Here is a 26,271-nt window from a genome sequence, read left to right as displayed (position 1 = left end):
GCAAGTCTCTCCAGAAGACGGATGAAAAAGCTGGCTGTAGTGAAAACTGGAGCTTGCTCGCAGCTCCGGCCGCCCCAGGAGGACAGGCTGAAGCCAGCCCGGGGGCAGCGCTCGGCGGTGGGACCGCAGCCGTAGCGCGGGGTGCCGGGCGCGGAGCTGCTGCTGGCACAAATCTCCTCGGCCCTGCAGAGCCGGGAGGGGAAAGGCACCGGAGCTCCCCAGGAGGGGCTCCTGGCCAGCCCGCTTCCACGCTGCCCTCTCCGTGGCCCTCGCTGTTATCTCGTGGATAAATATACGCGGAAAGGAATGGAACAGAGCAACGGAGTATAAATATATTTTGAAACGACTTAGAATAATTGCAGCTGTATTTATGCACCTTATCCACTGGAAAGGTTCATTGCCTCTTTCCTGTACACACATATGTTGAAATAAAAACATATACCCTAGCCACATTTCTATCCCTCCTTTCCTTTGCAGCATTCAGCCACTCCAAGCGTAATGAACGTTTCATGTCTTTCAAGCACTGCTTTGTCATGCTATAAGCATTCATTTCATGCTTTGAATATTTCCTGTCATACTCGCCTTGGATGAATTTTTTTTGTGGGAATGCTTTGCCTGCGAAGGTTAATGGTTAGCAGCAGTGAAAACTGAAGTCCTCTGTCAATCCCCGAGCCTCAGACCCTGCGGGTCACTGACGAGGAGCCTCTCCGCTCGGCCCCAGCAGAGGCTTCAGCACTGACCCCGGCTGACTACCGCCTATCTCGCCCGATTGACAGTCAACACCCCTCGCTGTTGCCATCACAGGGTCCCCTCAAGAGAGTGCCAGCTACTGATAAGCAGGCTCGAGCCTGAGCCCAGCCGAGCACCCGCTGAATCCTGCAAATGGTGAAGCAGCGCCTGACAATCTGGGCCACAAAATCGCTTGACTCTGAGAGCGAATCTCAATGAAAATATGGCAACGCAGCGAAAAAACGGGGTTTTCGCTCCTAATTATTCAGATGCCTGTCCCCGAAAGTCACGAAACTAGCTGGAAAACACAGCTGAATGCAGCAAAGTTTCAGTCCTAGGCTATTATAACACCGTACTTCCAGCTCTTGTTGGAAGTCTATCTGTAAAGAAACAGGATGAAAAGGATGCAAGCCTAAACCACACATCAGGTGGTTTTATAACCAGGCGTATCTGCTTTTGTTTCCTAGGGAAATGCCAGCGCTCAGAACCGCCTGCCCGCCCGCAGTATCTCCCCGGGGTGACGAAATACAGGTTGGACCTAACCAGACCTCCGTCAGCTGGCGTGAGCGGCCGGAGCGAACAGCTGCCCCCATCCAGCCCGTGACAAGGCAGGAGAAACCAATCCCACCGAGGCTCCCCCGCTCGACCAGGGCTTTCGAGCCCGGACAAAGTTCCCCACCGCTGTTCCCGGCAGGCACCGTGATCTCCAAGGGTGCAAATCCGCTCAGAATTTGGCCCTGGCATGTTACAAAGGTGCAAACAAGCTGACATCACCAGAAGCTCTGACTCCGTCGCCAGCTATGAGATTCCTTATTGAAAATGCTAAGGGCTTTTTTTTTTTTTTTTTTTAAAGCTTTTTTTCTGAAGCAAAGTTAATTTTAGATTAGTCCCTCAGGCTGTGATAACTCTCCAGTGTTGCTCTGTAAACAAGAGAGGAGAGTCTTCCTGCATTTATAAGATTCGGATGCAAATGATCCCATGAAGGAGAGCGCTAATAAAGGCTGCCATTCCTGCACTGCCCTGTTTGCAGCTGTAACAGGGGGAAAACTTTCTCTGCGAGGCTGAGCTACCTGCTGCAAATGAGGTGCTTCAGGGATGCAAGCCACCTGAGACAACGCACTTCTAACAGCACCAGCTTCAGCACTGTGTGCTCAGCAAACCGCTCGAGCCCCGGCCCTACCCAGGTGGAAATTTGGGGGCTGACATGAGGACAGATGAGCTACAGAAACCTCGAGTTTTGCAGCACTTGAAAAAAGGGGGAGCTAAGCTCCACCTGGGCTAGAGGGGACTGGGGGTGATGCACGGCCCTAGACCAGGCCTCGGAAGGCAGCAAAGCTCTTCCTAGCTACACATGTGGCTGTAGAAGGAATTGGAGGTCTCTCAGCTACCATTTAACTTATAATGCAGATGAGTGGTTGGGGTAACCACAAAGAATACTTGTGTTTTCTGCCCGTGGCAGCTTGAGGGGATGGTTCGAACAGCAACTTTGCACGGTTTTCCATGGAGAGCCCAGCCCTGGGGCCAGACGGGCTCCAGGTGCCCTGGCAGAAGCCCTGTCCCTGCACAGAACCAGAACACCAGGCCTGGGGCCTGACAGAGAGCACACGGAAAGAGGCTGGACCCTGAAAAGAGGTAATTACAGCAGAGAAGAAGTCCCACAAGTTGCTTTTGCGTTTTTTGCTTTTGCACATGTAGCCCCCTCTTCCCTGCAGCCTGAGCTGCGTTACGCCTGCCACAACCGGCTGTGCCAGGGAAGGGGGGAACCTGCCTTCCCCCAGAGCTTCAGGACCAAAATTTCTTCCTTTATGCTTTTAGGCATGGAAAAGTGAGCATATACTTAAAACTTTTTTTTTTTTTTTTTTTTTGGTAAGGTTTTATGCCCCAGTCCGGCCCTACTTAAGCGAAGAATTCACGGATGATATTTACAAGTCCGGTGTAATTACTGCGGGGCTGAAAAACGAGTTCTGTGAGTTACGGTACATCATTGTTTTTCTTTTTTCTTTTTTTTTTTTTTTTTTTAATGTTACAAAGAACAATGTGCCTTTCATTTCCTGCAGTGCTGTTAAGGTACTTGCAGCTCAAAGCAGCAAGAATACATTAAAAGTAAAAAGCATTCGGTTTGGGCATTAAACATTTTTATTTTTTCAGATTAATGCCTCTCCCTCTGTATAATTTGTTTGAGCAATGAATTTGGCACACGCTTGTAATCAGCTGTAATAATGACTGCTGTCTCGCTCACTTGAAACGGGAGAATTTACCAACTTCTTTAAAAAGAAGTCGCTGATCTGCAATTAAAGTGGTGTGCCACCGACCCGAGTGATCGAATCGCGGGAACACAAGCTCGGGAGCCATCAGGTGTTTGCAGAAGTGACACGACGTTCCCTGGCTTTACGCAGCACGCTTCGCCCCTACCTGCATGCTGCAGTCAGGGATCCTCCAGTGCTACCATGCCAAGCACACACCTCGCCCGGTGGAGGGCTGGCAGCACCCTCACTGCCCTGCACCAGCGTTATTAACCAGGCTGTGCTCTGCCTTCCTCCGGAGTTAAACTCCTGCCAGAGCAGAGCAGGATTTGGCTTTTAATACTCGGTGAATCTCCGAAAGCTAGCATCACAACCCTCCCCGCTTTGCAGACAAAAAGACTGAAAAGTTTTCCTGCGAAAGTTTAAAATAATCCCATTTACAAAAAGAAAACCTATCCGATAGCCGTTTCCATGACTGAAAGAAAGAATAAAAGCCCTAGAGAGAGTCCACGGCAGTGCTGAGCCTGGAATTCAGTTGTTGCTGATCCCCAGGCACGCAGTCCCTTCACTACATCAGCCTAGCCATTTTGTCACCCTCAGTTCGCTGAAAACTAGTTTGTTTATAAAAATCAACACTGAACCAGCGCGTTTAACAAGTTCTTAAAATCAATAATCTTTTTTTTTTTCTTTTTTTTTTTTTGATTGGGTGAATTGCAAAATCGCTTTGCGGTGCCAACTGAAATGAAGCTTTTACATACCATTAGGCAACTACAAAAGTGGGGAATTTTCCACGCGGGTGTTCCACCCAGCTGGTCAGAAAAAAAAAAAAAAAAAAGCACACTCATTTGAGCAAAATATCAGGACATCTGAACACGCTCCTGCCTTTCAAATGAAGTTGCGTGCTTCTTTCAACATCCCTCCTGCAAATTTCCTCACCCACGTAACAAACAGACGCGTTCTGGGTTCTGGGTTTTCTTTTTCTCCCTTAGAAGCTCTTTCCCTTGGTAAAGGACCGAGGGGACAGCAGCACCATGCACACTGTTTGCTCACAGGTTAGCTTCCTCCCTAGTTCTAGGACAAGACATTTCGACCGTGGACCAAGCATGAATAAGCCTCGTCTTGCCTGCGTGCTTGCCTTTCATGGCCAGCATGCGGGATTCTCTCAATCTCTCTCTTTTGAAAAAATAAAGTTCTTACTATTTCTGTAAATTTTTGCAGTAGAGGTCAGGTAAGGGCCTGAAAATGATTCTGGCTTAATGAAGGCTGAAGTACAGGTTAGAGTTTGTGTTAGAGCCACCACTGAGAGCAGAAGGTGTCACCATCTTCTCTCTCCGAGATGATTCTGCTCCATAAAATGCAACTGTAAAGCCCACTAGAGAAGAGGGGTGGCTCTAAAAAATAAAAGCTTTTTTTCCCCGTGAACTTCACTTTAATGAAGGTTAGACATACAGGTTTTTCTAAATAACACATACAAATTAAAATGATAAATTAAAATCTGTAGTAGGAGGCCTTCTTTTCAGGGCTGTATAGTTGACCCTTTTGAACCTACATTACTCAAGGTATGCAAAATATATGTGTATAATAAATAGCTCTAGAATTTATGGAGTGGAACAGAAAGGATATTAACAGGCAAGTAGAGAGGCTGTATAACCCTCACAAGGCCTTTAAAGATTTATTTTTTTAAAATGAAGGAATGCATGCATGTAAAAGGTAGTACTTAATCGATATGCTTCTTTGTGCCTCACAGAAACACGCGCAAAGTGATTCCAAACCTGCCCTCAATCTGGTCATTTTGCTGTTAGCATCAGTGGGAATGAGATTATTCATAATGCTATTTTTCTTTGATTTTTAAAAAAATAAATAAAAAATAAAAATCCTCCCTGTGTGGGCTCATTCCCACTCTCAGTAAAATCAATTACGAGACTCCCATCAACTCCAGAGGGAGTTGGATCAGGCCCTGTGGAAGTGGGTCTACAGCAAGTGTAGAACAACGCAGTTAATATGATTTATTGTGTCCGTTTCTGTGCGTGCAGTTTTTCATTTTCTAAAGCCTGCAGTTTTGCTTTCATCCTCACGTTCAGTAGATAAGAGCTGCAGATCTGTGTTGATCTACAGGCTGGGTACACTGCAAGCTGGGGGCTGTGTGTGCTGAGAATGAGCTCAGCGTCTGCCCAGGGGGAGCAGCCCCTTTAGGGCCAACAGCCTGCATTAGATGCATTTGTAAAGAAAATCTCCCACACAGGCACTGCAAAAGGTGCGTAATTAGTTAGGAGGATTCTGCTGTGGTGGGAAAAAATACCCTTTAGTAAAAATGAGAAAAAGAAAAATCTTTTTCCTGTTTATTAAAAAAAAGTACCTTTAACAGGTCACCAGCGAAGTTCCAAGAATTCACTAAAAGCTTGTTTTACAAGGAAGACTCAGGCTCCAAATCAGAGATATTTCATTTCACTAGGCTTTTACAGATTTTACATTATTAAACACTGACATTGCTGCTTTTCGTGGTGGTGGTTGAGTAACGAGCTTCCTTAAGACTGAGAAACTGCAGGGTAAGAAGAACTGTGGTTTAATAGCTGTGAAAGAATATTATCTAAACATGAAATAATAACATGCTTGGTGCCTAATACATTCTAAATTAAAATATGATTTAATAAACATAGGCAACATATTCCACACAGAAAAAAAATCCAAGAATTGGCAGAACAAAAATCACAGTTTAGTCAGTTCTTCTCTTAACCTCGCAATCCTTTGGCTACAAATTAGAATTTCTGTGAACAGGATTGATAAGAGAAATTAGGCACTGTCTTTCAAAAACAACAAAAATGTTTTAAGATGGTATACTTGGAGATGAGCAGTACGAAACCCATCAAAACATGAAACCTTTCAGATTTCAGTGGGAGGAAAATACAGGAATCCCCCGAAGCCAAAATCTTACCAGCCCAGCGGGCCCTGTGCCCTATAATACACACTCATGTTTTTAAGTGTTCATGTACCTCAACCTCTTCTTCTGTGAATTCTATCTGCCACTTAAACCCTGATCCAAATGCAGCCCCGATCTGAACGCAGCCCTTCAACCTCATTTCAGCTCGCAGCTTGGCCGGTTACTAATAAAGTCCTCAAAACACACACTCACCACTCACACAGCTGTAGGGATGCTCTGTGAAGATTTGAGGCAAAAGCAGATAGTTGCTCTCTGAAAGGGCAGTCACATCTCTATTATTACAGATAAAATAGTTCTACAATAGGTGGATTTAAATGTCCCCTGAATGGTGACAGGTTCCAGAGACCCAAATCATTCACCAAAGTTCTTATTTTGTGTATAAGCAGTGCACTCCAGTACACTGGATTTCCCTCCTACATATAAGTCTTATATATATATACATAAAAAAATCTGTTTACAAATAAACAGTCAGGAAAAACTATGAATAACAGTTGCTTAGTTCGGTTTCACTTTGGGAGACGTTACTTTTAAGTCCTAACTATAAGAAGTAGTAAAGAAAACCTCAGTTGCCTATGGGTGAACAGAACCTGTTGAGTTCTACCTCACTTAAACATAAAAAGAACAAGAAGCTGTTCCCTCACACATATGCCTATCCCTTCACATACATTCCCTACATAAATTTGCTATTATTACATTTTTAATGTTATTTTACAATGGAAGCCATCGATTCAGTAGAAGCAATTGCTTCTAATTTTAAGCTGTCCCCATTCACAGAATATTCGTGTTCCCCAAATCCACAATCCCACTGCTACCTCCAAATAAGATCGAGCGCCTACAACCTGAAGCCCTACTCCTGCAAACACACAGAGAAAACGGCGCAACAAGCTATCCTCGAGCCTCCCTGTGCTGCTTACCCCTAGTATCCACAGCCTTTAAAGCACACTCATAAATAATACAGACGATGCTGGTGGCACCTGTATCATTCCTGCAGTGGGTACCTGCCCGAGCAGCTGCTATGTTCATAGGTGTGCAGTCCTGCCCTGAAACTGCAACGTTTGGAGTGTTGCTGCTCAGTTTTGCTTAGCAAGTTTCTGCAGCAGAGAATGGGTCTGCGGAAACATATTTCAAAGCAACCATTTTGTTTCATGGGACTGTCTTGAGATCCTACACTCTAAAATGATGGCTGGCCACGTACCGAAAGTTAGGTACTTCAGTGTGTCATGTGAGAGCATCAATAAACAAAATGAAGTTAAAAGCACATAGATAAAAATGAAAGCGATGAAGTACACACCCCTAGGGGGTCATGACTCACGGCCCAGGGACTGAAAGCCTTTGCTACGGAGGAATAAGGATAAGGGTTGCATACAGCAGGCTCTTTAATGGCATCTCCCTAATTAAAATGATTTTTAAAGGAAAAAAAATGTCTCTCTCCAGGACTAGAGAAACAAATGCTACTTAGATTAGTGAAAAAGCAGCATTTGAACTATGAGGAGAGTACACAACCTATCTGCACCTATCCCATGTCAATTATTCTGAATAGTCCTTTTATATTAGACATAGGAAAAATTCTTAATAAATATGGGCTGTTTTAATATCCCAAAGCAGGAGCAGCAGGTAAGAACTTACCATTTTCTGGCTGGTCCTTAATATCAGCTTCACTTGGCTGGCTGGGACTTTCAGATTGACTTGAATCTGAAAAACATAAAATACAGCCAAAAATTACAGGGTCTGCTGTGGAAAATAGATCAGAGGCGCCAGACTTCCTCAAAAGGCTGAGAGTACAAACTAAGGACAAGAATGTTGCACCAGGACATGATAATGCAAAAGTCCCGTGCCTAGGTAAGATTTTTTGCTAGAAAAAAAAAGGGAATCTTGTTTACGGCACTACACAGAGTGCTTGGTGTGTGTGCTTGAATAAATTAAGCTTTGAGAATCCTTCTTTTTAAAGAAGGCATATTTAAACTACTCTCCTACATGTTTTTTATAATGCAGCCTCTATGTTGTATACAAGCCAGAGCCTTAATCCAACACATAGTAAAGTCTCAAAACAGATTTTGAAGCTTGCATATAAAGGTAACTAAGCAACACTACAAAGTCGTGGAGATTGTTGTCTACACAGTTCTGAAACAAAATCTGCAAAACTGATAGATGAGATGATTTTTGCCATACTTTCGCAGTGCTTACGGTGCTCCAAGACCACTGAAATGAACGGTATTACCCTGATTTGCAGTGCTATAAACGAGATCAGACACTCGACGAACTGCTTTAGAACTTGTACAAACAATGGGTCCTACAAACTCCCAGCTAACAGTCTCCAACCAACACAATATATTTGCCTGAAATAATAAAATGACCTGTAAAAGGATGTGTGTAAATATGAATGTTTTGCTTTTTTTTTTTTTTTTTTTTTTTACACATTATTAACTCTATGTTAAGAAGATTGCTCTTCACTTTGAAAATTATTCTTAGTAGAAGCTTTAGACAAATCCTGTCTTCCTTCTTAATTATTTCTAACACTAAGGACTGGAAAAAATGACTCTACCTATGGGAGAAAAAATATATATATATAAATAAAAAAAATATAAACCCATCAAATTCAAATTACTGTTTTTGCAATTCATGAAAATAGGAAAAAAAAAGTTCTTTCTTTTTTTTTTTTTCCTCCAGAAATTGTTTTGTAATTTATTGAGCCCATAAAAAAAAGTTTTTTTGCAGTGAAACAAAACTTAGGAAACGAAACCACTTGCTATTGCATCAAAAACACCTCCATTCGTGGCGAACCTATTTTCTGACTTCACCTTGACTTTGCAGAGTTTAGAATTAGCTGTCTGAAATTTGACCACATTTCAGTGAGAAGTCAATGCAAGATCAAAAGGTCATGACACTTAACTGTGATTAAATTGAAAATCTTACTTCTATTGCAACAGAGTGATAACACCACCCCTTCTTTTTCTTTGAGGTATTAATAGCGCTGGAAGAAGCAGTACTACTAGTGACCTTGGGTCAAGCAATGCTAATTTATTGCTTTAAAAAGGTTCCTTGCTTTTAAGCAAATGAAGATTTTAATTACCGCAGAGCACTATAAAGAAAATGCCTATTTTAAATATTCAAATTTTTTTTTTTTTACCTGCTGACTGTATGCATTAGGTATCATTCAGAAGCTTAGAGGGCAATCTTGTATAAATTAAAAACTACATGTAAAAAAATGTACTCACAAAACAAATATTGATAAATTTCAGAATATAAATATTCCGAAAATTAGCAAAAAAATGCTTAAATCCTGATATTTCTATTTAAAATAAATGAAGCTCTGCTAAAAATTTGTATGCTTCTCCATGTGTCCAGAGCCTGTTTTCTCTCCTTTATATTTGTAATTTTTAAAAAATTTCTACAATGAAATCCAATGGAATAATTTACTCTTACTTCTGCAATTTTGTTTTAAATATTCATTTTTGGGGCTATCTTTAACAAAGCTGAAAGCAGTGAGAGCAGATAGGCTACCGGGTAAGAGGCACACTGCTGTTATATTCTGGACACTAGATTTTGGCAGGAAGTTTCACGTTTCCGATGGCACAAAGGTAGCCACAAAGGTAACATATTAGAAATGTAAAATATTGAGTCAACATTCAAAACCCACATCCGACGTATTTCATTTTACAGGGCATGCACGAGGCTTTCGCTTACTCTCCAGGATTTTGTTTTCCTTCGAGAAGCCCCAGCTCAATCCGCGTTTGGGCTTTATGCTCCAAGTAGGGTTACAATCCCACAACAACCGATGCTATTTGATAAAGTTGCTGCACAAATATGAGACTCAAAGCCTGTTTTCCCCCCGAAACGATACCGAAGCCGGTGAAGCAGCACGAGGGACGAGGGCGCGGTGGCACACGCCGGAGCCAGGCTCGGAGCTGACGCTCTCCAGCCCCCTGCCTGGCACCTTCGCCCAGCAAAGCTCGGCAGCCCGTGAGCAGCGCGCACGTCGGGAACTGCTCCTGGGTTTTGAGACACAAAGTACTTTTGTTTGCACTCGGGGCTGCTTTTCCAACACCAGGGCTAGGCGCAAAAGAGAGGCTCTACTGACCACAGGGCATTTGTTTGCACACTGAATCTTAACTTTCTTCTTTTATTACCCCGGCTACTGTGATACATTTTGCTAAATTCTGGTTTCCTGCAGCCCACCCCTTCTGCTGAAATTAAATACTATTTTTTATTTTTATTTTTTTTAAATAGACAACAAAAGCTTTCAGCAGTATTCTTCGTGGCGAGGCATGGGGCAATAAAAAGCAGGAGGAGGCAGAATTAAAAACAATATACGCTGCGGCAGAGAGCACGGAAGGCTACCGAAAATGTGCACTGGGCAAGCGTACGCTCGGCATTGTTATGCAAGGTGGCATCTTGTGGAAACCCCAGATAAGAAGACTGAGTTAAGGCACTTAGCCAAAATGTTTATATGCAGAATTTTGCTTCCCTGATTTTATTCAGATGCCGCAGATGATCCGGTACATATAAATGTGCCGCCACATGGTTAAGGGATTGGCAAAATCAGAGCCGTTGTATTTTACAGTCTTGCCTAGGACGAGAGAGTCTTGCTCACCCTCCCCAGCTCGCTCTCTGCTTTTTCAGCAGTTGGCAGTAACTCCTGTCGGGGCTTTTTTGTTGTTTTGCACATGGAAACTTTAAAATTCCAGTTTTCTGAATGTTTATTCTTTTGCGGGCTGGGATACAACAGGAGGGGGAAAGTGTGTCCTGCTGAGTCAGTTAGCCAAACAGGTGACCGGAGGAATAAATTAATTTTTGCCCATACATAATTGATATAAATGGAAGATCGTTTTCATAAGCATTTGCATTAAATCAATAAAATCACTTACTATAGAGCAGTTTAACAATTCATTTGATTTTCTCTTTTCTATATATTTGATAGCCACTCTGCAAAACAGTATACACTTTATGCCTATTTTCTTTAGCAACAACACCGCCAGTTAAATTCTACCACCTGCAATAATTAGAGCCATTGGAAAACATACAAAACAAAATATACAGTAGATGCGAGCCCCTCTTGAATCCATGGCCCCCTGCGGCAACGAGTTTCATTGGTGCCTTAAGCTAAGGCTGGTAGGAAGCCAAAGAATCTGTATATTACAATAAAGTGCATGTTATTAAGGGGAGGATTTAAATGATTTCAGATGGAGTTGGAAATATTATAGTGAGGAACCACTATTAAGATTGCTGATTTAAAAAAAAAAATAAAATCACCCAGGAATCTAGTTTTATATTTAAGGAAGCTTAACCTTGAATAGCACAATGGGTTTTATTTGGGGGCTTTTTTGGTTAAAGAAAAGTTAGTGGTTGGGATTTTTAACCCTCAACGTGCTGGAGTTAGCACGAGTACGGACACTTGAGTCCAGGTTACCGGCCAGGAGAAGCTCGAGCAGACCTGGCACCAGCCACAACTGCGGGAAAACAATGAAAATAATGTCAAAGAGATTTTACTCTCTCCTTCCAAGAATCAAGTACGATTAAGGGGTAAAGAAAAAAAAGAAAAAAAGAAAAAAAGAAAAAAAGAAAAAAACAAAAAACAGGGTATTTTTCCTGAAGTAGCACTCTCTACTCTGCCTCTATTTTCTGTTCCTTGTCTGGCTGCCCTGGTGCGATCGAGGCGGTGGTGCCCAAGCCCAAGTCTGCACGGCCTCCAGCTGCACTTCAGCCCCAGCCAAAGCTCGGGACTTTTCAGGACGTAATTTTCATTTTCGGCTGCAGCAGGAGTGGGTTACAGCCTGGCTGCGCGACGGCTGCGTGGAGGCAAGGCTCGCTGCTCTGGAAGGGAGCGCTCCATTGTTTGGAGAGAATAAAACATTCCCAGGAAAGTCTGGCCCGTGGACAGGACCAATGTCAACAGACTGACAATGTTGTTCTTTTTCGTAGACCACGACACAGACGGTGAAGAGCTGTTACGCTCCTCTGCAAAAAAAAAAAAAACAACAAAAAAACCACGCCGAGCGTCATGGCACTTCCCGGTGTTAAACTACTCCTTGGCTACGCGACTTGGGAAAAAACGGGACGTTTTCTTGGACACTCACACTTCCTCGACACGCCGCGCTTTGCACACTCCAGCCTCGGGTGGCACGGACAAAGCGCCTCACCGGGTGTCGGATTATTCCGACCTAGGAAGAGGCAGCCCCAAGCGAAACCCAGCCCTCTCCAGCAGAAGGGCACGCGGGCGATGGCCAAGCCTTGCCGAAAAAACCGGCCGGCGGTGCCGCTGCCCATGTCGAGCCTGCTCTGAGGCCAAGGAGCGTGGGCTCCTTGTCCGATTCCGCCAGCCCCGCACCTCCTCGGCGCACCGGGGAAGTGCAGAAGTTAAATTTTCCATTCATATCATGTTTTAGGGGGGGAAATACCGTATAATAAACTGACATATTTTATTCAAGTTTCAGAGTCCTATTTGTAATAAAATATTTATATGGCTGGGTTGTGTTCATGCAATAAATTTTTCATCTATAATTTTGGGCATGGATTCTACCAAAGATTTATATATGTTTAAAAAAATCTAAATCATGCTCCTTTATACACAACCTTACGTGGTGAGCTTAAGGGATTTACAAACAGAAACCAGCAACAGGACTGAGGCTTTTTACACTCACTTTCCCTTCATTACACGTTATAACATAAACACATATGCATTGCTCCATGTATGCTACAATTATTATTTATGGCTATTTTGGTGGCTACTACTATTTCATTTAAGGAAGGCCTGGGTCTCTGTTTAACGCGAGCCATCGCTTTCAAGTCAACTTTTATAGGGAGTTCAAAGTGCTTCATTATCATCCACCTCACCGTCACACGTACAAATATCCGTACCAGATTTCCAGGTTTCTTTTATACCCCCCAATACAGCGTGCCACAGCCCCTCAGCTGACGAAGACGGGTGCTGCAGTGGTAAAATCCCCGCCATGCCAGCCTGGTTTTTTATCAGGCAAGGACTCTTAATTCCTGTACACTGGGAAAGAGATTATCTTTGATAATGGAAATGTAAATCAAAGCTTGCTGTTGTTTATTCCAGACAGACATTTGTGTGTTAAGTCTGTTTATCAGGCAACACTTTGTCTAAGCCAGGAAGTAGTCAGCCTTTGTAACAAGATGTATGCAAATGATTTTCCCGTGAGCCCTTGCCACAAAACTTTTGTGGCAAAAAAACTCCTTGTTACTTCACCAGTAAGACGCTACTAAGCTACCCCGTAAGTAGACTAGCAACAAAACAGCTAGCTAGACTATGCTGATGAGTTTGAATGAGACCAAAACATGTGCCCACAGTCTGTTGCTCTTTATTGTGAGCAGACTTTGTGTATTACATCTGTTTATCAGGCAACACTCTGTCTGCCGGGGCGGCTTTGTAACAAGGTGGATGCAAACAAAGATCTCCCCAACTCCAGGGCTAACTTCTCAGGACGCGAAAATTTCGGGTTACCTCCCTCGTCATCGGCAAGAAGAAAAACACGCCACTTCACCAGAAGGCTATGAGACCCTAGAGCTGTATCAAAATGGTTTCATTTTAAATCAACTTTCTTTGTTCTCACTAGCCCATAAATGATTTACTGCTATCGTGTGATAGCCTAGAATGCGGGGAATCTGTGTATTCCCATATTTGTTCCTTGATATTACAAACAAGTATTTGATTCACTTCTAAATGTTTGTTTTTAAAACAGTTTACAGCCTTTGATTCCTGCTTACTGATTCATTTCTGGAACATTTTCTATTTATTCCTTTGCAGTAGCAAACGTTAATTTTGACTTAATTCAAATTGTCATCAAAGGCTTCCTTAAGAAATCCCACAGCACAGATTTTATTTGTTATAATAAAATATTCTTAAAGTAAACATCATGCGACTGTGTTTTTTTAATTCCAAGAGATACAAAAATCCGTTACCCAGAGGATTCAAATTGGTTCAGCCCTTTTTCCTAGACAAAATAAACACTTTAGGACTTTACTTGTTTGTATTCTCCTCAGTGGTGCTGTATGCATCACCAGCTAAAAACAAAGAAACTTTTAGCTGCTCAGACAAAATGCAGAAGCTCCCCAAACAACGAAGCGGGGGGGTGGGGAGGCATTCAGAAAGTCTGACAGTCCATTCAATATAGGGATGATGGCCATAATGCATCCAGGGTCCCCTTGCTAATTAAATATGCATTGGCACAGTTTTGATCGATGCAAGCCATGGATCAGATGACACACCTGCAAAATCTTGAGCCCAGAGCTCCCAGGAAAAGGAAAATACAGGCTGTCTCCTTATCTTTGTTTTCAAAGGCTCTCAATTTCTGTGCTTAGATATCTAATTTAATTCTCTCACCCCTCAGCAAACTGGATTAGGAAAGTCAATACTGCCATTGTGCATCGACAGGAACACACAGCTTTCCTTTTATTCAATTTAGCCATGACCTTTAGACAAAGATAATGACAACTGTCTAAAAGTAAGGTAAGGCCTTAAGGAAGACCCTGAAGAGGGGCCCCTCTCGCGTTCCGCGCTTCCTTGGCCCCGGAGGAGCCCACCAACCCTGGAGCAAACCCCACACGCAATGTTCATCCCCACTGGCCCTAACGGGGGCCGTCAGAGCGGCCCCACAGCCGCCACAGGCCTTGGCCCACCCGTGAGGCCGGCGGCCGGGCCCCGGCGAGCGAACGTCCCCGGGGGAAACGCGCGTGCCAGGAGCAAGGCCGCGCCATCCCGACCCTCCACAGGTGGTAGGGGGGCAGTGGGATGGCAGGGCCTGGCGAAGGCCGTGCGCGGCCCCAATTCTTGGCTCTGGTGCTCGGGAAGAACCGAAACCCTACAGCGAGGGCCGGGGTGGAGGATCCCACGCACGCCCGCTCTCCTGGAGCTGATCTACAGCCAACGGCACCGCTCCCGATAGGTCTCGCGGCAGTGTTTTCAAGCAGCCTTCCTCCATCAGATAGCGTCTTCCTAATACGTCTGTGGGGAAAGGAGCGCGCTGTAGGCTCGCGGACCGCCATCAGGCAGTAATCCGCGTTGGTATCTGCAGATACAGGCCCTACCTGAGCCGGTGGTTAAGGCTGATGGCAATTCATATTCATTGAGCAGCCCAGCTCCGCGAAATGTTAGCTTCCATGCTGTACGGCGTTTAATTCTGCAGTACTTTTTTAGCTGCATTTAAAAATACACTTGGCATTTCTAGCTGTGGGCCAATATTTTTCTCATGTCTTTTTATACAGATTTGGAGGGAAAGATATTTGTAATGGAAAAAAAATATGTGCAAAGTTGGATTGCTAAGTTTCTGTAATCTTGGGAAATGAAAAAAAAAAAAAAGCAGCCTATGTAAGAGCTACAGGGAACCATATGGATCAACAAGAGCTGCCCTCATATCCCTAGGAAATATAAATTAACCTACATTTCATCATCATAAACCCCAAAATAAAAAATCTAATTAGAGTCTCTACCCTCAGATTCAGTTCTACAAAATTTGCCTATCCCCCTCACAAAATGATTTACAGTACTTACATCCATTTCTTCAGAGTGATTTAAATTTATTGAATCATTTCAATTTTTAGAGAGCTTCCATTTGGATCTGTATGGGTTTCTAGACATATGCAGTGCTCAGTTATTTAAAATTAATTGCAGTACAATAATTTTAAATTGCTTCACACTATACGAATCTCAAGTGCTTTGAAATATTTGAACCATTCTATTTAGGAGCCATCAAACTTCTGAGCACACGCATCGAAGAGTTGTTTTAAAAGCCAAAGGGCCATACTGATGATCCCAAAGTGCAGGTGAGCGCGGCTCCGGGCATGCGCAGCGCACGCAGAGGTGAATTTATAGAACAATTCAACGAATTTTGCCCGAATGTCAATCTTTAATTAACAAAAACGGATTCTGTAATAATTGCAAACCAATAAAAAATTTCTAAAACTAGAAAAGCACTGTTATAGAGTAATGGTATACATTAAAAGTATTATTACTTCTAATGTGTATTTATAGAACATCCTTTTATCCTGGAAATTAAAACATCTTATTAACATTAAACTAAGCTTTACAATACCTCTGTGGGAAAGGTGAGCATTACTGTGCCCGCTTTACGAAGGGATGAAGGAGGCACATAGAGGTTAAGTGATTTACCTTCAGAAGCACAGTTACCAAAAGGAGTAAAAAGCCAGGAGCCGAGCAATCAAGCCGCCGCTGCTGATAATAAAGTATCATTCCCACCGATACAGCCATTACAATGGCAACGGCAATGCTGGCTTAGAAAGCCTTCAACTACATTATCTAGAAAATTACTTGCTAGAGTGAATCCAAAGTCACCTAGAAGGGATATTTCCAGTCACTCTCAGGTTATCTTTCTCTTACTTTTTTTTTTTTTTTTCCTTTCTGGATATTTTGAGGAATAAGAAATTGTTTCTGCATTTCTCTCTGGAGTAGATTCTAACTCAATAACACCAGCAATAGTTCAGGTGGCTAAATTGCAGCTTTTGTAATGCCTTACATCACGTGCAAAGGCAAGTAAAGATGAAACTGAGTGATGAGCAGATCTGGTCGCTTTGGTAAAAGTCTCCAGGTCTGCTTTTGTGCAATTTTACACTGGTGAGTAAACTAACATTAGCAAAGCAGGATTATGTCCACCATATGGTGAGACTCCATTGGCTGTAGTACAGTCACCCAATTAATCTTTATCCCCCCCCCACCCTCTTGCTATTTATTTATTGTGACAAACTCATCCTTATGGGACCCGAGGCAGGGAGCTGCGTATTCCCAGGCTATTCTCTGCGGTGCCCATCCTCATCCTTTATCCTCGCTGCCCGGGCAGTAGCGCGGTGCGGTGCCTGTCCCCGGGCCATGGCACACACTGCTGCAAGGTCACGACCAAGGAGGCTCTCCAGATTTTCCGTAGCGGGCAGGAATAAAGAATTGCCCAAACCTGCCCTCCATCAAAGGGCAAATAAAAGTGTTCCTGACAATGAGCGGAGGCTTCTGAACCTGCTTTCCGAGGCTCGCCTTTTCAACACCACACTAATAAACTAGCTGTTTCTGGAGACCATCAGAGCATTCACATATTTCAGCCTGTGCCTCTTGCTAAGTTCTCTCCACTGCCGGAGCCGTCCAAGACTTCATCAGCCAGCAAAAACAAAGAAAAACCCTCACCAAATAAACACACTGGGCAAAACCCCCAACCTCCTCCTCCATAAACCTCTCCCTCTCCTCGTTCTTCCTAAAGGACAGGTGCAACGTTTTCCTACTCTTAACCATAAAATTCAAGTAGGAATCCATACCTCAAACAGAATAAAGAATACTTAAAAAGAGCTAACTCCTGGAGAAATGGGCCCATTTTTCCTATTAAGGATTATTCTGTTTCACGCAAGGAAAAATAATGTTGATAATAAAAACATGTGTGATTATTTAAGTAATAATGAAAGGGTGAACTAATATTTCATGGAGTTTTTGTCAATAACATGAATACCAAGTTACAGAAGGGGCAATCTGAACAGAGGTCATGCATTTATTTTTTATTATGGATCTACACTAGCTGCTCCGTTTTCACAACTCTCTTTCATTTTGATGTACCTGACACCTTTCCTCTTGGCTCCCATTTCAACCCCTGCTAAGTACATATTTGGTTATAGTGGCCAATTTTTAATTTTTATTGTTTTTTTTTTTTTTTTTTTTTTTTTTTTCTGGCAGATGCCTTTTCCTTGTTCTGTGCACTCTGAGGAGTTCAACGTGGCATGTGAAAAATTTCCATTTCAGGTTTTCTTAAGCTTTATGCAAAATTAAACTGCTGGCAAAAAAACATCCCTATATATAAAATTATACAGCAGAAAAAACTGCTTGATAGCCCCCTTCCCTCCCTACCTTGCCCTCTCTTGCCTTGTTTCTGAAAATAATTGCATAAATATTGCCATCAACCCAAAGCCTTTCTCCAACTGAAAAGTCATAGGATTTTGCCCACAAAGAATTGCCACTGATTGCTGCTCCATGGATATGTTTCTACTCTCACAATATTGCAGACTGCAAAGAAGAACAGAGAATTACCATAAAAATCAGGACGTGTTTTGTTGCATCAGTATCATGTTGGCATCAACAACACAGACTCGGGCAGAAAAAAAGCAGCCTTTTGGTAGGCAGCCTACTTGTTCTGTGTTTCTCCTCTATTTGTAAGCCACGCAAGTAGAAGATGAAGTTAAAACTCAGAGAGAAGTAACATCCTGCAGGCTTGGTACCACACTGAGTTACAGCAAAATCTAAGGTACAACGGCCATAAATAATGGAGAAATGGAACTGTATCTACATCTCAAAGGATGGTGGATCATTACAAATATATGAAAGAATAGGGTATATAGATATAAAAGGTAGGATTCCCTCCTCCACACACACACTGAAAAAGATTAAGATGGAAGTGTTGACTCTGAAAATACCACCTAAAATCCGTTTTCACTTGGTCCCAGTGCTGAAAAACTGAATTTTGAGGGAGAAAATTAAAAACAGAAAAGCCCAGAGCTCTCAGAACCTGTAACTACACTGTGTAGACAAAATTTTAATCAAACTTTTAAAGCCATGGTTATGATCCGATGAACAGACAGCTTGACTTGATTACATTTTTAAGTTTCAGTTTCTATTTCTGTTTTAAGATGAAAAAGATCATAGAGTGTCAGAAATTTGAATACTGAATAGCAAAAGCTCTTGCAGGTTTAGAAAGCATATAGAAAAGCTGGCAAAAGAAAACGCTATTCCATTGCCACCATCTGCTTTCTGGCATATTGAAGAAACTTTACTAACAGCAACATTTTCTTGCATTAGAATATCTGCTAATTAGTTTTGTTGTAATTTTTTTTTTTTTTTTTAAATTACCTTTTACACAGAAGGCAAATAGCCAGTTTTTTTGGCTGGCTACACCTTACACCATGTCTGATAACATTTTCACATTAAGTTCAGTTTACCTCACATTTTTTCTATCAAAATCCTATCTTTAGTGTAGTCAAAGCCTGCAAAAACTTTGCCTTGCTGAGACTAAAGAAAAAAACATCAAACATACGAAGTGTTAAAAATCGCTGAATAACTCAAAGGAAAAAAGATAATTTTGAAGGCGTTTTGGCTGAAATCTATTTTCCTTTGAATTGCATGAGTGTTTTAAAATGTTAAAAACACTACAGAGTGACTAATGAATGTAAAAGAATGATAAAGAATATGGGTCCAGTTATCAGTGATGTGCCTAAAACAAAATAATTTTGGACAGTCTGCCATGCAAATATTGACTAAAATGTCATAAATAATGTCTGCAACAAAGGGAATCCTGCAAAGGAATATTCTGTTGCACTTAATGCATTGTTGAGTGTGCCTTTTAGCAAGCAGTACGTTATAGAGGCTGAAAACTTCAGATGGACTAAAAAGCTAACTGTTCCCAGATAAAAATATTATTAATGTTTTCTCAGAAACAAACCTTCCGAAAAGTTAAAGGTACAATGTTACATTTGGAAAAGAGCTCACTTAGAAGCTGACCGCTCAAAAGAAATAAAGCAGTTGTCCAAAAATTAAAAATAGACCATCGCATTGACTTACAACTATTTCCTCTGCCATTTTTAACAGTATTTTCATACATTTGTTTGCTGGCAGGGCAGAGGTTGTTTGCAGGTCTTTACCATATTGCACTGAAAGAAAATGGAAAGACATCTGCTGCAGCCCGAGCTGAGATTCTGCTCAAGTAATTCTTGGGACCAGCTCTGCCGGTGGCAGTCTGACCACGCGCTGCATGTAGGGTTAGAAATAATGATGCAATCCCATGCGATTGGTAACAGCACACGGTTTTATATGAGGGAAACTATGCAGAAAGGGCTCAGAAACTACTTTCACAACCTCAGCATTTTGGTTATTTTATTATTTATAGCATCAAACTATGGAGCCAAATTCAGGAGTGCCACGGGAAGTTGCATTAACAACTCCGGATTACTCGCATCTGAAGCAACATCTTGTACTATGTGTAATCACAAACAACCCAGTCACTTTTTCTGAAACTCTTCTAAAAAAAAAATTGAACAATCAGAGCTACACTGAAACCTTCCGCGTGTTTTCGAAAATTTAATTTCTGAGAAAAATTGCACAGCCAGAGATGACAAATAACAAAGATATTTTACATTTCTAAAGCATCTTTCATCCAAGATCAAAGAATTTCGTCAACATTAATTCTCAAAATACGCCTTTGAAATAGAAGTACTATTAAAGCTATTTTATCTTTATCTAACTTGATCTATTTTCTTCGTAAAATATTAGCTACTGTAGTATCTAGAGGGAGCATGACTCGATAGGTTAAGTAACTTGACCGGAGCTACTTACTAGATCAGTGGCAGAACTGATGACGATTGTGTTCAGGAGTCAAGAATCCTAAACCCTTCCAGCTTCCGAGACTAATTGAAAACATATATATGCAAACTGACTCGAGGAGGACAAAAATGCCCTCTCCTGCCATGGGATAAGGTGCCATCGCAGAAAGGGAAGTATCTAGAATCAGAAGGCACGTGAAAGAGCTGGGAGGAAAGGCTGCAGTGGAGTAGTACAGAACGGCAGAGAGATCCCCGTGTGAGAGCAACAAAGCATGCAGGCACAGAACGAGCACTGTATTCGCCATTTTCTTTCTTAAAACCTTTTGGAAAGAACTCAGTTGAACTCAGTGACGCAGACGAGAAGGCTCCCTGGCACGGAGCAGCAGCCGAGGGAAGGCCGGCCGCCCGAAGAGCACCGGAGGGATGCGGCGCAGGGACCGAGGACGAAGAATTTGTCCAACACGGAATTTAGGATTATTTTAAAATAAATTACAGGCTGCGCTACGACCCATAATTCAGTCTTTGGGCCGAGCTTATTCTTTACATAACCCAACTGGAATTACGCTGGAGCTAAATTTAGCGCCGTGTTTTCATAAGGCTCCTTTCCTTATCAATGCCGCAATCGGGTCTGATGTGTCTATAAATGATATTCTACTGCCTGCTTTGTAACGCGGATGAAATGTTAGCGTCTGTGTTCTGCTGCCTCAGAAAACGATGTAGGCTCTGTGAATGTGCGCGGCACCTACTTTGGATAAAAGCAGCCCTCGGTTTGAGAGGTGTGTTTTATAATCCTTTGTGGTTTTGCAGCAGAGGAGCTGTTGGACAATGAAGAAAAACATTTCAGCTCCCCTGAAAGTTTGACTGTTCCTTTTCAAACAATACAACACAAGATTTGGGACATACTGCTGACACAGCAACATCAGTGCCTCAAAGAAACTGTGGGAAATGTCAAATTTATGGTCCTATGGGTGATTGGTGGAAGGTTTTTTTCCCCCCCTTCAGCAAGCCTCTGTCAAAAACAGAGCCTCTAGAAAGTTTTTGGCTACGTCCCAGCAAAGCAGAAGGAAGCTGTATCCCACACTTCCCTTGGGACTTAATGAAATATACAGCCTCTGGGCTTCTTTCAATTTGGTCTTTCAGATTGCTAAACCAGTGAAAGAAGGATCCTAGCTGTCACAAACGTCACATGTTTGGGGTCACCTGCTGCTCGGGGGTTCTCATGCCAGTTGTTGACATAATAAGCACCCCTTACACTTTAATTACAATTCACAGTGTGCAAACTCTGCAATCTGCTTTAAGGCAGACAGTCTTTTAAATCAACACCAAATTCTACTACTGTTTGAGCAGAAATGGGAGGAAAAAGATGTCCAGCTGACTGAATAATTGTATTCAAATATTTGTGATCCCGAAGAAAAGTAAGCAATATCCAGTGAAAAGAGCAACTGTACTGCCTGTAACACTTCAGAAAGTGTAGTTAAAACCAGACGTGCTTCTCACAGTCACGCAGACAATGCACGTGAGACGTTTCCATTCGATGAGCTCCCACCACCGGCAGCTCTCCCCGTAGCTCCGGCGAGCACGGACCTGAGCACCCAGCTGTGTTTGTCCCCGAGCGCGAGGCGGGCAGGACACAATGCCGAACGCTGGGATCGGCTATGGGAGGGAAATTCTCAAGCCCTCTTAGTATGAATTTCAACAGGACTTGTGCAATGAAAGCCTAAATGGGAAGACGTGTTTGTTTTATTCTGGAATGCTTTATTTAGTCCGGTAGAAGAAACACTGGGTCTACTTAAAAATACTTATTATTTTGAGAAAGAGACGAGAGTCCTTCAGTTTCCTTGACCGCTACCTCTTTTTTGACTGTTGCTCCCACTCCTAATAAAGACATACCAAGAGCACTAACTTAAATAAATTATACCATCCCGAGAGGAGCAAAGGATGCATGTTAGAGAAAATCCAGTTTAGTGTTAGAGCATCTAAAAATGCCTCCGGTCAGTTACATTATTTACAACGCCTCGGTCCAACCCCTCCTTTCCCATGGAAAGGAAAAGAGCACGGGGGGACATGCGACGGCGAGGCCTTCTGCAAGAATTTCTGCCCGCTCTCTGCTCGAAACGCTGCTGGCTCCCGGTGCCTGCGGATCCCGCTGCCCTCACGGACTGCGTCCCAGCTTCCCCGTGGCAGCACAACTTCCAGCAGCTGCGCTCCCGCAGCCGAACAAAGGAGAAGTCAACAGCGCGACGCCAGGGCCCGTTCCCATTGAAACCCACAGGAGCGACTTTGGCCACGGGAGAAGGCTGCTGCTGGCTGGCTGACTTCGGAGAGAAAACAGCCCGATGGGCTTTCGCCACCTTCAAAGAGCCAAATGCTGGCAAGCCGCTGCCTCCCCCTCGGCCGAAAGGGCCACAACCCCTCCGCCTACGTGCGGCTTGTCCCGCGGCCCTGCCCGACGCCTCGCTGCCTCCTCGCCCGCTGCACCGGCGACCTCAGATAAACTCGAAGCGTTTTGAAATTATCATCATCAGCCTGTGAAGCGCTTCAATGAAAATCTATAAAACAAATTTATAGTGTGCATTCGTATGTATTATATATACACTCAGGACGGGATTTATCATTTAGCCGACCTTTGAAGCACCGATATTTTTAGACCCAAAAAAATGTGTGTTGATTGTACTTCGACCCGGTCCCCTTACAATGTACCAACTCCTTGATATCTTACTATAGGAAAGATAATTGCAATGAATTTTTATATTTCAGCACATGGGAAGATAAGATTAGACAGTAGGAACATAAAAGCAAACTGCGCCACATAAAAGATAAGTTTCTGAAAGTTACAATTTACACCAAATGTTACAGATGAAAATGTTCTAAGCTATTTATAGGGCCTCGGGCCGGTCCCATTACAGACCCTGGGAACGCTGAAAAGAATCAGTGTTACCTTGCACTTAACCACTTATTCCCATAATCTGCAAAGCCTTTGGAAAACAGAAAATACTAATGACACGAAGACTATTACTAATTCCCATCATCACTCAGGAGCCTCAGTTACCTGGCCCCAAGGCCCTACGTGCTGCATCCACCTCCCCATCCCAGAGCACTGCTCCTGCTCTTTTGGGATTGCCCGTGGTTCCCCGACTCCTCTCTATGCCCCGATTTGCCTCTGCCCACCGAGTGTCAAAATGTGCATTTTCAAGGTGATTTTCTTCCTCTGTCTTCCCCACCACGAAGTTGCCACCAACGGTAGTTTGTCCAGTGCAAGGAATGAGGACCAGCGGCAAGACACCCGTATTTGATGGCATACAAGGTATAAAAACCTAAAAAGCAAATGAAAAATGGGAAAAAAGCCATGCCGAGTGCTGTGTGACCACTCTGTCTATACCCTATTCACAGCCACGGCCCACCGAAGGGCGCAGGTGCAGCAGCAGACGTGCAATGCAGCCAAAGCCGGGCTCGCACCGTGCTGGCCGATGCCCAGCACCCTCTGCAAGCCGTCCTGCACGGGCAGCACGCGGCCTCTGCTGCTCCTGGGTGAGCTTTCAGACTCCTGCCCCGCGCCACAAACACAAAGACTGCTGTTAGCACAGGGCACGGCTCCTAGGAGCACGCTCAGGAGCGATTTTTCAATCACAGTTTAACCGTATTTTCTATTTTCTTTCTCAAACTTAACCTCCTCGAAGGACTATTTCCATGAATAGTCTCAAATTTCAGCCACTTCTGACGAAGGCCTTTACAAAAAAAGTGTTACTAGAAATGTCTGACAAGGGAAAAGTGATTTTTCCCTACTATACAATTACTAAAAACATATGGTGGAAAAGATTTTGTGCAAAATCGGAGTGTGGTCTGTTCTTCACAAAGAGGGAGGAAAAGTTGCAGCCCCAAACATGGGATTGGTAAAATAAAGAGCTACGATGGAAACTAGTTTGAAAACTTAACTCTGTCGGCCAGCCCAGCAGAGAGTAACTCCGTACACAATTACATGTACACTGAATCAACCCTGCTCTCAGCGTCTGTGGGTGTGAGCTGTATACAGAGTGTTTGGTGAAGCCCAATTCATGTTCAAAAGAAAATTAAACCAAAGAATGAGTTATTAAAAGGAGCCTTTGAAGCAAAAAGCAATGATGTGTGAAAGACAGAACCAGTAGAGTTTATTTAAACAAACAGCACAGAAAACAGGGAAAACAGAAATTAGGAAATTAGAAGAACAGTCTTGAAGGCACGCAGCAGCCTTTTCCCGGTACTAGAACTTCTTATATCTATGAATATTTTATCCAGATTCGACTATCTTTTTCAAGTCCTTCCTATCAAAATTCCAGACATTTTCTTCAATAAAATCAGAAAAGTGATTCGGAATGTACTGGTAGAAGATATAAAATGAGCTGTGTGTGGATATTACAAAGGATCTGGGAACCTTACACCCTTTAGATCTGCTTATTTAACTATTTAGCAGCACAATTTAAAATTTGCATATGACTGGTTTGATGCCAAACCATAAGAACAAAGCAGGAAGTCTCTCTCCTCCTATGAATTTCAAACTCAGGTTTTTTTAACTTACTCCTCAATTGTGAACTGTGTTCGCCTTCTCAAATTACTATGGAGCCATGATCTGGTTAGAAAAGTACATGCAAGACTTTAAAATAGTTTGCTCTTCCACCCCCTTCAACTTCCTATCGAAAGTAAATCATTTTTTTAACGTGTTAAGGAATCAGTTATTTCATGGTTATGCCAAGAAAAGAATTTCTCCATTTAGAAAATTTAAGTCTAAAAATAAGTGTCTAAAGTCAGTGATAAAACCCAACGCCTCATTGCTCAGCAGTGCCCAAAAACACTCCATGGCTTTTAAGAATTTGGCCCATCTTCCCAAAACAGTTTTCTCCCCCCCGAAGAAGTTTAGAAAATAATCACTGCGATAAAATCAATCCATCAATTCTCCGTAAAAATACAGATCCTTCCTCCAAAGAGCTGGTAGCTCCAAAAGCAACCACCTCTCCACCACCTGGCGCTACAGGCTTGCTAGACGCGAGCTCATTTCTCTGCCTGGCTCTGCACGGGGCATCAGCTGGAAGCAGCTGGACTTTTCTCTGTGTTGCTTCATGCTGGTATCACTATGGGGCTGTGGATGCACCACACTCACCCCGAAGACGAAGGAGGGAGTGCTCATCCTGTTGCCTAACCACGGCATCTTCAGTCCCAAGTCAGCATACTACTGCACGCCTCTTGTTTGCCTATTCTCTGCGAGACTGATTTTATTACAGCAGGATAAATAAAACAGGAATAGCAGGAGAGGGGGAGAGGTGACAGAGGGAAGAGAGCCAGAGAAATTACAGAAATTTACACAGACATATATATTTTGATATATTTGCCTTGAAATGCAAACTTCTGGGCAGGCACAATGGTGCGATGGCACCCTGGTTACTGCATCCAGTAATTCTGCATCCCCTATTTTGAAGGTGAGATTCAAAATGTCAAACGGGGCCATGTACTTTGTGAGAGCAGAGTCTTTGGTGATAGCTGGTTCCACTATGATCCCTCGGCCCTGTGCAGAGCACCTGAAAAGACAACATTTGTGTGACAAAGGCTGGGACGGGTACGTGTGCTGTGGTGGGCTTTGCCACTGAAGTTCTCCTTAATTTCACACACCAAAAATCTGCCTTAGAGAAAAGAAGAATGAATGTCTTTTCTTCGTAGGTATGCATTTTGGTCAAAATTGAGGGAAGAAGCTGAAGAAAAATAGTCAGTTTAAGTGTCACAGCGCAGTTAATAGGGGCTGAATCCATTAGTCATGACAGGCAAGCTTGCAATAAATTATGGCTGTCTTAATCTCCACCACTAGGCAAAAGCCTTGTCTGATTTTTCTGCACTCCTTATTCAAAAGCAATAACCAGCATTTATTCCAGTACAATTTGCCATGTGCTACTGAAGACACAAGGACACTGGAGCGGTGAATGCACCAAGTATCTGACTTTGCAGGTTTATCAGCCTTGCAGAGGTACAAGAACCTGAGCAGAAACTCCTCCCGTATCTACAGACTGCCCCTGCTTCACATAA

At 43.0% G+C, this 26,271-nt stretch overlaps 1 protein-coding gene across 11 annotated transcripts in view; it reads right to left on the bottom strand.

Annotated features, from left to right (window-relative positions):
• NFIA (nuclear factor I A) overlaps window positions 1-26,271 on the bottom strand; it is a 371,189-nt gene that overhangs the window by 108,130 nt on the left and 236,788 nt on the right. For 9 of the 11 annotated variants that reach the window (XM_038183079.2, XM_038183083.2, XM_038183080.2 and 6 more), the window contains one exon: window positions 7,537-7,602. The exons of the other annotated variants lie outside the window; for them this stretch is intronic. In XM_038183079.2, the coding sequence (XP_038039007.1) occupies window positions 7,537-7,602 (66 nt within the window). The remainder of the gene's footprint in view (window positions 1-7,536; window positions 7,603-26,271) is intronic. 11 annotated transcript variants of the gene reach the window in all.

This window comes from Anas platyrhynchos, chromosome 8 (genome assembly GCF_047663525.1).
Source record: "Anas platyrhynchos isolate ZD024472 breed Pekin duck chromosome 8, IASCAAS_PekinDuck_T2T, whole genome shotgun sequence".
Taxonomy (NCBI): domain Eukaryota; kingdom Metazoa; phylum Chordata; class Aves; order Anseriformes; family Anatidae; genus Anas; species Anas platyrhynchos.
Note: the sequence above shows the minus strand (reverse complement) of the source record. Positions and strands in the feature narration are given on the sequence as shown.